Source organism: Mytilus galloprovincialis, chromosome 6 (assembly GCF_965363235.1).
Source record: "Mytilus galloprovincialis chromosome 6, xbMytGall1.hap1.1, whole genome shotgun sequence".
In the NCBI taxonomy this organism is placed as follows: domain Eukaryota; kingdom Metazoa; phylum Mollusca; class Bivalvia; order Mytilida; family Mytilidae; genus Mytilus; species Mytilus galloprovincialis.
Window position 1 is genome coordinate 2,024,717 of NC_134843.1, and position 13,917 is coordinate 2,038,633.

Here is a 13,917-nt window from a genome sequence, read left to right on the forward strand (position 1 = left end):
TATGGCATTGCCAAGATTATTTTAACAAAAAATGGATAAAATTAAGTATTGAGCAAAAGCTTAAAGACCAATTTCGACAAGAGTGGTGTGCAGATTTATACCAATCTTCAAAAGGTTTATGTTATAGAATTTTCAAGACTGAATTTAAATTTGAAAAGTATTTGTCGACTTTGCCTTTTAATTTTTTATATACTTTGTGTAAATTTAGATGCGGAAATCATCGTTTGCCAGTTGAGACAGGAAGGTGGCAAACTATTCCGAGATCGGAAAGGTCTTGTAATCTCTGTAGCTCTAAAGATATTGGCGATGAATTTCACTACATTATGTCATGTAATTGTTTTAACATAGAAAGAGAAAAATATTTACCACACTATTGTAACAAAAATGCAAACATTATTAAATTTAAAAATGTATTCTCATCTGAAAATGTTGTAGAACTAGAAAAATTGTGTAGATTTATACGATATATATCATTGAAAGTCTGTCCTCCTGGTTAGAGGAACTGTAATATTATTATAATGTTATTTATTTTCACACATGCGAAACAAAGATATGTATTATATATGAACTGTTATTATCTCTGTAGCTATGTACTAGTTTATGAGAATAAAATCATTCATTCATTCGAAGTGAAACTACGGTAAATCATTTGATTACTAACTTGATGCACATAAAATCATTCTTATACGGTTAAAAGCAATAAGAAACATCTATTTTTAATCTATAAAATAAAGTCAAAGAGACCTATAAAAATCCAATTGCACGTGTTGGTTTAATCTATTCATATGTTTATTTATTTATGTTTACATCGCTTATATGGTCATCTGAGGTCAAATCGATAGTTAATTAGATGGCGCCTGGACTAAAATACACACGAAACGAACCTATATATATTTATGACAAAAATAAGCAAAGACCCCTCGAAACAACATCTGATAAACAAATTTAATAATACTTTTAGATATTTGGATGATATTTTGGCTCTCAATAATGACGACTTCAGTATGTATATTAAAGAAATTTATCCTGTTGAACTTACTTTAAATAAAGCTAATACTAACAATGACCACTGCCCTTTCCTCGATCTTGATATCGATATCACTAACGGAAAGCTGAATACTAAAATTTATGATAAAAGAGATGATTTTTCATTTCCTATCGTTAATTATCCATTTTTAGATGGTGACGTTCCCTTGTCACCATCTTACGGTGTTTATATATCTCAACTTGTACGATTCGCTCGTGTATGGAACAATGTTTTAGATTTTAACGAGAGAAATTTATGTATTACTGAAAAATTATTACACCAGGGTTTTCGATATCACAAACTAGTCAAAACATTTACTAAATTTTATCATCGGTATAAGGACATTATTCGTAAATATAGCTCAACATGCAGACTTCTTATACGTTCAGGTATTTCACATCCAATTTTTTATGGAAATATTCTTTATAAAGCACAAAGGTGTCAGTATTCCCCTCAAAAACTAACAAAACCTTTGAATAGACTTATTAAGAAGAGATATAGTTACGATACTGTTGTCAGGTCATTAAAGATTGCATATTTTGGCGTTAATATTGATTCACTTATAGGGTCTTTGCATCGGAATTAAACACATTTATTCAAAAACCAGTTTCTTATATATGTTATGATGGTATGAAACTAAACCCCTAACGGGAAGGATTGTGCCTGATGTTCATATGATGAAATCATAATCTTTCAGTCAGTTTAATTGAAGTCTGGAGCTGGCATGTCAGTTAACTGCTAGTAGTCTGTTGTTATTTATGTATTATTGTCATTTTGTTTATTTTCTTTGGTTACATCTTCTGACATCAGACTCGGACTTCTCTTGAACTGAATTTTAATGTGCGTATTGTTATGCGTTTACTTTTCTACATTGGCTAGAGGTATAGGGGGAGGGTTGAGATCTCACAAACATGTTTAACCCCGCCGCATTTTTGCGCCTGTCCCAAGTCAGGAGCCTCTGGCCTTTGTTAGTCTTGTATTATTTTAATTTTAGTTTCTTGTGGACAATTTGGAAATTAGTATGGCGTTCATTATCACTGAACTAGTATATATTTGTTTAGGGCCAGTTGAAGGACGCCTCCGGGTGCGGGAATTTCTCGCTACATTGAAGACCTGTTGGTGACCTTCTGCTGTTGTTTTTTTTCTATGGTCGGGTTGTTGTCTCTTTGGCACATTCCCCATTTCCATTCTCAATTTTATTTTATAATCTACCCTATGCTCTGTTAACTGTTTATTTTAGACTTTTGATAGTTTGGATAAATGTTTAACATTGTTATAATTCAAATATGAGAATAGAGTCAAATCGGTGACCATGAATTTGACAGCTAGTGCCCCTTTAATGTTTATCAAGTTGCTGTATAAAATCTACTGAGAGGTACAGTCACTAATGATACAAAAGTGCTGGATTTACTCATCATTGATTCTACGATTAAAAATTGAATGAACTCATATTTTCATTTCAATTTATCTTGTCCTGTTCTGTTACTTTTAAGATAAGAGAAGTTCGACTGAGAACGAGGTATGATGCTGATGGTTGAGATCATTGATAAATTTATTAATTCACAACATAATTTTATTTTTAATTCTGAACTGTCTGTAATAATATGAAAACAATAAAAAGGAAGGTATTATTCATTTACAAGGATACTGTCATACATGTAGTTTAATTGGTTATATTCTGCAATTTACTCATAAACACATCATATTTGTGTGCAACACAAATGGCCCAAAACAGGTAAATGTAAAATATGTTACCAATGTCCTTCTAAATTTATTCAAATCTCAATAATTTCTCCATGAAACTGTATCAGACATTCTTATTTTGTTCTTTCCATTTATAAAATCTCCATACCCTAAAATCAAGGATTTGTAATCACATGAGCAATTGGTGTATCAGGAGACTGAAGATCACAAAATTCCTTTTCTTTCTCGTCGATGTCTTCCTCGTGTATGATTCTAATTTTAGCCTTCTTCCCCGGATGTTTCTCTGTGTCATAGTCACTGGCCAATAGAAACTCCATTGCTTTGTTAAGAGATGCATTGGCAGCGAACAAATTCTCATACATCAGACCTGCCAGAATCCCTCCAAGTAGTGGACCCAACCAATATACCTTGTAAATATATAATTAATTTATTGTCATAAACACATTTTCATACATCAGTCCAGCTAGAATCCCTCTAAGTAGTGGACCTAACCAATAGACCTTGTAAATATATAATTAATTTATTGTAAATTAATAAACACATTCTCATACATCAGTCCAGCCAGAATCCCTCCAAGTACGGGACCCAACCAATATACCTTGTAAATATATAATTGACTTATTGTCATAAACATATTCTCATACATCAGACCAGCTAGAATCCCTCCAAGTAGTGGACCCAACCAATATACCTTGTAAATATATAATTGACTTATTGTCATAAACATATTCTCATACATCAGACCAGCTAGAATCCCTCCAAGTAGTGGACCCAACCAATATACCTTGTAAATATATAATTGACTTATTGTCATAAACACATTTTCATACATCAGTCCAGCTAGAATCCCTCTAAGTAGTGGACCCAACCAATATACCTTGTAAATATATAATTGACTTATTGTCATAAACATATTCTCATACATCAGACCAGCTAGAATCCCTCCAAGTAGTGGACCCAACCAATATACCTTGTAAATATATAATTGTTTTAATGTAACAAACACATTCTCATACATCAGTCCAGCCAGAATCCCTCCAAGTAGTGGACCCAACCAATATACCTTGTAAATATATAATTGACTTATTGTCATAAACATATTCTCATACATCAGACCAGCTAGAATCCCTCCAAGTAGTGGACCCAACCAATATACCTTGTAAATATATAATTGACTTATTGTCATAAACAAATTCTCATACATCAGACCAGCTAGAATCCCTCCAAGTAGTGGACCCAACCAATATACCTTGTAAATATATAATTGATTTATTGTCATAAACATATTTGCCCAAAAGTTATACTAATCAGAAGAAAATGTCCCTCCAAGTATTGGACCCAACAAATATACCTGGTAAATAAATATAATGATGAGTTCGTTTGATTTATTGTCATATACATATTTGCCCAAAAGTGATAAAAAAATTATAAGAAAAGACAATGTTGTTAGAATTCATAAATACACTGATAAAATATATAAAAGTTTTGTAATAACCATGATTAAGTTGTCTACCTACCCAGTGACTCGACCAAACTCCAGAAACAACAGCGGCACCAAAACTTCTGGCTGTGTTCATACCAGCACCAGTCATTGGAACCTATAAAGATTGTGAATACAAAATAATCGGGGACTGTGAAGATTGTAATAGAAAACAAAGGATATAGGGTATCCATCCATGGCAAAAAATAAGTACGCGTATAGCAAAAGAACACACAAGAAACGAAGTGACGACGCTTTCATTGCTGTTCTACATCTCAAACTTATAGTGCGGCCTTCAACGCGAAGCAAATAAAAAAACGCTTAAACTTTCTACAAGGTTGAGATATCCCTTGAATGATTACATGAATGCAAATGTACATAATAGATAAAAGAATAACTACATTTGGGTATCATTCAACTTGTTTTGATTCGCGAGCCCCACTGATGAGTCTTATGACAACGAGACGCGCATTTGATGTTCTAAATTATAAGCTTTGAATCTTTTTTGAAGAGTTTTTTTTTTAAAGGGAGGAACACCAATGTAACAATTTATGCTTACCAAACCAATGTCTCAAATTGACTTCTTCTTAAAGAATTCCGACAAGCTTTCAAGTTATATATGTCGCTCCACAAAAAAAAAAACTTTTTTTGTTGTTATATTGATAAAACTTAGAATACAGACATGTATGTAGTGGTTAACCATTATTGCATGTTTTGATGCATTCATCCTAATTGTAATTTTATTTGGAAGAGAATCGGTTTTAATAGCTATACATAAAAGTCCCGCCGTCAGTGATTGCTGTTTGTTAAACTCACTTCTAAATATATATCGATCCGATCAAAATACCTGCCGTTTGTGTTGACGAACTTTCACCATTTCCTACAAAATGTTCTTTTTGTGAAAATTTCATCGAATACAGTGAATGTTGTTTCGTTGGTTTTTGTTCAAGTCTAACATGTTAAACTGACCTCAGTTTGACCTCATTTTCGTGGCAAAGCCAGTAATTCAAATTTATATATTTCGACGATGAGGTCAAAAATTGTCCAGTATTGTTTTTGTTTGTTTAGATTTTTTTAAATATTATTATGTGAACGTTTCCTGGTTGTCCGGGGTTGAAACCCTTTTTCAAAATGGCTGCAGCCGCGTATGCTTTAGCGCCGATAAATCCAAATTTCGATCAGCTATTTCATCTTCGATTTTTGCTTCCCTTCCATAATGAAACTGGATAGACAGATAAACTTCAATGAGACAGCAACTAAACAACACATTTCAACAAAAAATTAAGACTCCAAAGTACAGTTCATATAATATTCCTCTCAGGTTCCCTTTCTTATTCGTGTTCTAAATATACTACCGAAATTTATTCACAGGAAATTTAAAATAAATTAAATATAAACGGTACTAACTTCCCTTCCTAGATTTACATTACATTTATTTCAGTTTTAGATGTGAAACTCCATACTAAAATTTACGACAAAAGGGACGTGTTTTCGTTACCTATTGTTAATTTTCCTTTTTTGTATGGTGATGTTACGTTGTTCATATGTATCACAACTCGTTCGCTATGCCCGTGTCTGTTGAGACGTTTAGATTATAATGAACGCAATCTATGCATTATTGGTAAATTATTAAGCCAGGGATTTTTTGTTACCACAAATTACTTAAAACCTTAATAAATTACTCCATAGAAAAAATTGGTTAAAAGTTTGGTTGTACCTGCAGAAAACTAATTTCAAACAGAATAGCATATCCTCATTTTTACGGAGATGTTTACCATGCCCGGAAATTTAGAAACGATCCTAGTAAAATTTACGATCCTTTTATAAATAAACATGTCCCAAGTCAGTAGCCTCTGGCCTTTGTTATTCTTGTATAATTTTTAATTTTAGTTTATATATTCCGGAGTTTAGTATGACGTCCATTATCAGTGAACTCGTATACATATTTGTTTAGGGGCCAGCTGAAGGACGCCTCCGGGTGTGGGAGATTCTTGCAACATTGGAGACCCATTGGTGGCCTTCGGCTGTTGTCGCTTTGACACATTCCCCATTTCCATTTTCAATTTTATTATTCTAAAAGATTATCAATTCAAGACTGTAATTAGATCTATGGATGTTGCTTTTTTTATTAGAATTAATATTGATTTTGTTATCAGTAATCCAAAAGTAAACTAAATATTATTGTTATAAACATATCTGTTTATGACGTCTTTACACTAAATCCATTGGATGTGTACTGATTGATAATCTGATTGTAGATGGGTGATTTTGTTGTTGTGGTTTAGATGTTATTGAATTTGAACTTGCTGGCAGTAGCTGCAAGTACTCTCAGATCTGTACTTATGTCTTTTTTTTTTTTTTTTGGGGGGGGGGGGGATGTACAAGTACCCGGCCACGTCCACTCTGTGTTTTTCTATTTGTATCTATCTGATGAGTTCAGCCTTGTTTAACTGATTTTCAAATTTTGTTCTTATTTTTACTGTTCACCAATATCCCATTCAGGTAAGGGGGAGGGTTTGACGCCCGCTAACATGTTTATCGTCGCCACTGACCTCAAGTTTTGACGCCCGCTAAAATGTGTATCACTGCCACATTCTGTATTTGCCTATCTCAAGTCAGGAGCCTGTAATTCGGTGGTTGCTGTTTATTCCTGTTTTACATATTTGTTTTTGTTGATTATTTCATACATAAATTAGGCCGTTAGTTTCTCGTTTGAATTATTTTATATATTTCATTTTGTCCGGGCCATTTAAATAAAAGCTGACTATGCGGTATAGGTTTTGTGCATTGTTGAAGGCTGTACGGTGGCATATAGTTGTTAATTTCTGTGTCATTTTGGTCTCTTGTGAAGATTGGTCTAATTGGCAGTCATACCACATCTTCTTTTTTATATTGGACAGATCGTTTTGAATTAATGGTTCACAGAACATAAAAACTGACCGATTGATTTGCACCAATGATACACAGAACACTAAGGTCAACATAGCAATAAGTATTAGCGTTATCTATTCAGATAAGGGTATTGTAAGCAGTACATAAATCATCCATACCAATACATTCCTCTTCACTAAGGGACAAATTAGTGTTTAATATTTATACCACTCACTTTAATCATACTTAATACCAAACGATTATGTACATAATGTACCGGCAGTAAATTTACAGCATTTGAAGTAAACTTTTATGATACCTTTCCCTTTAACTTTGATAAGAATGACCTGTTTATGTCTGAACATGCAACAATGTTATATAACACAATAATATCAATACCCTTTCTCTATTGATTGTACCCATATACACTTCCTGCTGATCTAAATACTCAGGTCGACTGTTCTATTGTCAATCTATGATTCATAAGGGTCGAGGACATTTTTGTAAAACTGTTAAAGATGAGTTATATGCTGGATTGCCAGTGCTCATCAGAGCTTATTTTCAATTGTTTGTAAATCTAAATAAAGTTTTATTCAAAAGTGTTCAGTTAGACAATCATTCAACAGAGTAATATAAACGAGGAATTACGCAATTATATGTCAAAGCAGGCCTTCAACTATGAGTAATAACCATACCGTATATTTTACTATAAAAAGGCACAGCTTTTAGATAAAGTTTTTATCGTTGCTCTGGCGCTGGCCAACGCAATGAAAATAAACAGTTTTGGCATTTTACGATGGGCCATATTGAACCTTTTATATGTATCTGTCTTGTCGATGTACTAGTATATAATCAGTCCATGGAAAAAGGGCAATATTAATACTAGTACACGAAACAAGGAAATTCACAAGTCAGAAATATAATTGTGTCTGTTCTGTCTAGTTGTAGCATTGATTTAGTGTTTTATTACACTTACAAAGTACCCGGATGTTTTATTTCACCTGTCATGCAGTTTCTTAGAAAACAGCATTTGGGAATTAAGTCAATCGTAATATTACATAATGTTCAAGTGATTAAAAGTAAGAAAAAAATAGGTACAATTTACCTGGAAAATCAAAGGTGTTCACAAAGGTATGATATTATGGCACAGGGAAATAATAACATGAACAATACTAATTTCCCTGCACCAGATGAGCATTTCGAAATGTAATGTATATTCTGTGATGCATTAGCCATAATTTGAGGCACTTGTCTCTGAAAAAAAATTCCTATATACCTTAATATATAAATTTCCTATATACCTTAATATGTTATATTAAGGTATATATTCCTATATACCTTAATATGTTATATTAAGGTATATAGGAAATATTCTGAGACAATTGCCTGTGAGTTCAATGCCTTATAGCAATCATTGAAGCTATGATAAACTTAAAAGTAACAAAATGTAGAACCAAACACGGACAAAGAACCAGATTTATGTGCGAGTGGGTACATTCCTTAATTTAAAACTTGTTCCAAATATAAGTCAATACTTACTGCAAATAAGTGACAGAAGGTATACGCCAACCCAATCGAAAGTGGAAACGATCCCCTCAAGTCCTTTCGGTGTTTATCCGCAGATGCAAACACTGTCAATACCAATACAAAGGTGATGAAGAACTCTACCCCAAAACCTTTCCCTCCGTTCATACCATGTTGTAAGGTTGTCGCACCAAGATTACCAGTGTAGTTAGATGGCATCACTCCTTTCAATAGTCCTGCTCCAATCATGCCGCCGACACATTGTCCAATAACATACATGACAGCTCTTGCAAGACTGATACGACGGGTGATGAAGAATGCCATGGTAACAGATGGATTAAGATGGCCGCCACTAACATGCCCGAAAACCCAAACTAAAGTAGCAACTCCGAGTCCGAAACAGAGTGAAATCTGAATAATTCTTCCCGCATTTGAGATATGATGGTCTTTATTTGGATCTTCCCAAGCAGTGAAAGATCCACATGCTATCATCACAAGGAGCAACGTTCCTATCATTTCTGCAATGACTGCTTTCCAGAACCTCAGGGATTTTATATCATCTACGCTGGTCACCATTCTGTACCGTGTCCAAAAGCCTTTTCTAAAACCTACAACGTTGGCCGAATCTGACCGTTCTGAATAAGGTGTCATCAGGGGTAATTTAAATTGTCACCAACCGTAATAAATGTCTTATTGGCTATCATTAAACTGTGTTCCTCCTCGACTGTTCAGCAAACACAGAAATACAGATAAAGTAAATAAAAGTTTTCCATACCGGGAATAGTTATCCATTACTCATTCAGCATATAAACCCCAGAAGTCGGATAATACAGTGAAGTTTAAATAATCAAACTAAAGCTATATCCAGAATTTCGTTTCCCCCGAGAATCTGTATCTTCATTTTGAAATAGACCTTAGAGCATGTTGCGGCAAATTAATAACACGTTGGATCCAAAATTTACAATGTAGCTAATTCAATAGAGTTGCAGTTAGAGCTGACAAGCACTGCCTTGCTAATTTCCTAATGGAAATGCACTAGATTAATTTAACTGTCTAAAACGCATACAAAAATTGATGAAACGGTGGAAAATGAAACAGATCAGTGCTTGACGTAGATAAAATATTTTAAGTATTGAATCATAATTATATATTTGATATGACATTTTATTATGACAGATTTATTTACGCTGTAATTAATTGACCACTCTCTAGTTTGGTTCATAGAAACATAAAAGCAATTGAATATTGAGTATATTTATGTATCTATAGAAAAGAAGATGTGGTATGATTGTCAATAGATTCTGCATGTACAAGAGACCGAATGACACAGAAATAAACAACCATAGGTTACTGTATGACCTTCAACAATGAGCAAATCCATACCATATAGTGAAGCTACAAACGACCCCGAAAGACAAATGTCTGTTTACATTATTTCAAATCGTTTGAGGACGAACTTACTATTCCAATGATGGACAGTGCTAATACATTTAGCACCTGAGATCACCACCAGTTTTTGGTGGGGTTCGTGTTGCTCCGAATTATACACAAGAAACTAAAATTAAAAATCATACAAGACTAACAAAGGCAAGAGGTTCCTAACTTGGGACAGTCGCAAACTCTCGGCGGGGTTAAACATGTTTATGAGATCTCAACCCTCCCCCTATACCTCTAGCCAATGTAGAAAAGTAAACGCATAACAATACGCACATTAAAATTCAGTTCAAGAGAAGTCCGAGTCCGATGTCAGAAGACGTAAAAAAAAATGACAATAATACATAAATGACAACAGACTACTAGCAGTTAACTGACATGTCAGTTCAAGACCTCAATTAAACTGATTGAAAGATTATGTCTTCATCATATGAATATCAGGCACAATCCCTCCTGTTAGGGGTTTAGTATCATACTATCATAAAATATATGGGAAGAACATAACCCATGTCATGCCAACAACTGGTTTTTAAATAAATGTGTTTAGTTCCGAAACAAAGACCCTATAAGTGAATCATATTAAAGCCAAAATATGCAATCTTTAATGACCTGACAACAGTATCGTAACTATATCCATTCTTATAAGTCTGTTTAAAGGTTTTGTGAGCTTTTGAGGTGAATACTGACATTTTTGTGCTTTGTAAAGAATATTACCATAAAAGATTGGATGTGAAATACCTGAACGAATAAGATGTCTGCATATTGAATTTTGGATAATTTATGTACGTACAGTGTCGGGGTAACCCATTTCAAAATAATTTTTCCTGTTTTCTTATTGCATTGAAATCTACAAAACTATTTTAGAATGTGTATGATAATGTAAACGGAAAATCACAATTTCTTTATGACAGCATGTAACATTTTTTTTTTGAAAGCTATATCAATTGGCGTACATGAAATACATATCTATCTTGTTATCGTCACTAATTCAACCGTTAAATTATTTCTCCCTATGAGTGAATATGGAACTATTCAGCTATGATTTCAAAAGCACTAAGCATCCTAAAAAAAGAATACAGCAATTTTCCGGCAATTTAATTTGAAATCAGCCATAATAACCATAATGAATGCATGGCGCCCGATTAAAATTGCACTTTTTATATATTGTTTCAAAAGTACTGATAGTTTTAGTTTGCTCATCAAGAGGGCTTTTTAAACTAGTGACTATTATTAAATTTTGCTATTTCAAAATTCGACATATTTTGAAAATGACCCATTTATTTATACTAATTATAAAAAAACAAATTACGCAGAAGAAAATAGCACTATATGTATTGTACGAATGCATTTACTTTTACATACATTACTAGTTGAAGGAGCATAAAGTTGTTCATACTAAGATATACATTATACAGCAATGGTTAACTTTCAAGTTCCTCCTTATATACCATTTCTTGAAGTCATTGGTCCAACGCATAAGGCAAATTGATAAAAAAAAAAAAAAAAATCAAACACTTAATAATTCTTCGGCGGAGCCGTATAGAAATAAGAAGATGTGGTACGATTGCCAATCGGTAGAGCCCAAATGATTTAGAAGTTCATTTGCGCTAAAAAAAAAAATCTTTCGTTTGCGTCAAGATATAATTTCATTTACACAAATAATATAGGTAATGTATAAAACAATCGGTTAATTCTAATTTCTTTATATTCTATATATGAACAATTTGTTTTTGGAGAGACTAATGAATCGGCAGATTAAAGTACGTTGAACATCCTGTCAGTGACTGCGAGCATACTTTGTACCATAATGTTACAGTTAAGTACTTTTCGGACATAGGTTTTATTTAATGCTCTTTTATATATATTTTATTAGTCGGTATAAACCCCAGTTTAACCCAGTCACATAGTCATTTAACTATCTCAATTTTAAAACCTCGTAAGTGGGGGTTCTTTTGTTAAATGAGTGTTTTGTCCATTTTAGCAGATTTTCTCTTTAATATTTTTCCTGACTCCAATTGATACGATGAAAAATAGGTAATTAACATATGAACAATGTCCAAGCAAATTTACTTTTAAACAGATTTCAGTAACTGCGAGTGCTACTATATCGGTCCTTTGTATTTTTTTCGTGTTTGCTTGGTACTGATATATATTGAGTTAAACCAATTGCTACTGCTTTTTACAATATGTTCTTTTGTTGTGCTGAAACAACCCTGTATCGATATTTAAGTTAGATTGTGCCTGTCCCAAGTAGGGATCCTGTAATTCAGTGGTTGTCTTTTGTTGTCGAATACTAGTATCATATTTGTTTTTCGTTCATTGTTTTGGCATAAATCAGGTCGTTACTTTTCTCGTTTGAATCGTTTCACATTTGTCATGTTGGACCTTTTGTAGCAGAGTACTAGTATACGGTTTGTGTATTCTCCTGTTGAATACCGATTACTAGTATATCCACGTCAAGTAGATAAATGAACTCCGACGATAGGATAGTTGTCTCATTGGCAAACATACCACAGATCCTTTTCTATACTTTTTAAACATCGTTCGTCCAAATCTCTTTTCTGGATGTAACTCTTGATGAACGCTGAAACCTTACTATTTGAAAGCATATAAGATGAAACGAAAGGAGCCATATGATCTAACTAAAGGTGAACTTTGTCCAAGGGAGTTTGAACCATAGTTCCTTTATAATTTCTTCATTTATAATAATATATCGGGGATTTTAAATATATACTAGAACACACCCGTATATCGCGGGTCCGTGACTGAATTAAAGTATATAACTATGCGCAAGCCTTATTTTAGTATTAGTATTGTCATCTGATAAAGTCATGCTGATTATAAGATACACAGTTTTCTTTGCTTTCAAATCTTTCTGTTTGAACCCGTCGAACTGGAACTTATCAATTATTGATAATATTAATTATTTGGAAAACAAAAGGTCCTGGAATGGAGTATTTTTTAATCAACAGCATTGTATATTAGTTATAAATATTGAATTCTTTGATTCGCTGTTTTACGTCATGCCCGCTAACAATTTGAAAACTGTACCCATACGCCTTACTCTAGTCCAGATTTTTAGTATTCGTATTGTTATCTTAGAAAGTCTAACTGATTGAAATACTACAATAGGTAACAATTTGACAATTAAGTAGTGTAAACCCTGTGATTATGACCCGTGTAATACTATATAGCATATTAATCCTGAATACACCGTTTGGTGGTGCGCCTGTCAGATGCGGAGCGTACAGATAAAGTAATCGGTAACAGGTGAATATACTATTGGTATCGGTATCGGACTCGACCCGGAACTTCTTAATTATTGGCAATATTAATTACCTGGAAAACAAAAGGGCCTGGAGTGGTGTAATTTTTAATCTACACCTTTATACTATATTAGTTATATATAAAGTTGAATTTTTTGATTCGTCGTTTTTACGTGATGACGGCTGACAAATTGGACCTCGTAATTTTAGTATTATAGATTTGTTATAAAAGACGTTAGTATAACGAAGTTCTGACTACTGAGCTGATGATACTCTAGGGAGATAACAGTCCATAGCTACAGTATCGACCCAAAATAATGTTAATAAATGAAATAAACATTTTATAGTTTTTGTCAATTCTAGTCATCAAGGAGCAACAGATGTGGCAGGCCAAATGAAGACTGAATTGTTATAATTGGACTATGCGGTACTGCACAGTGTGTTTTCTCTTTAATGAAGGCAATTCGGTGTCCTAAATAGTTGTAAACTTCTTTGTAATTTGATCTGTTGTGGAAATTTGTGGAGAGGTTTTGGTTTTAATGTTAACAAAGCATACATTTAAGAGAAGCTACACTACATCCATGAACTAGTGGGCATATGGATTGGGTTAT

General features: G+C 33.3%; 1 protein-coding gene across 1 annotated transcript; it reads right to left on the minus strand.

The window, feature by feature from the left end:
• Positions 1 to 2,160: 2,160 nt before the first annotated feature.
• Positions 2,161 to 9,420, minus strand: LOC143078686 (aquaporin-5-like). Its single transcript, XM_076253589.1, has 3 exons — positions 8,622 to 9,420; positions 4,249 to 4,329; positions 2,161 to 3,138 (listed from the first exon to the last, which is right to left on the minus strand). The coding sequence occupies exons 1-3, from the start codon at positions 9,255 to 9,257 to the stop codon at positions 2,887 to 2,889; spliced, it is 969 nt and encodes a 322-aa protein (XP_076109704.1). The 5' UTR covers positions 9,258 to 9,420; the 3' UTR covers positions 2,161 to 2,886.
• Between the last annotated feature and the right edge of the window lie 4,497 nt (positions 9,421 to 13,917).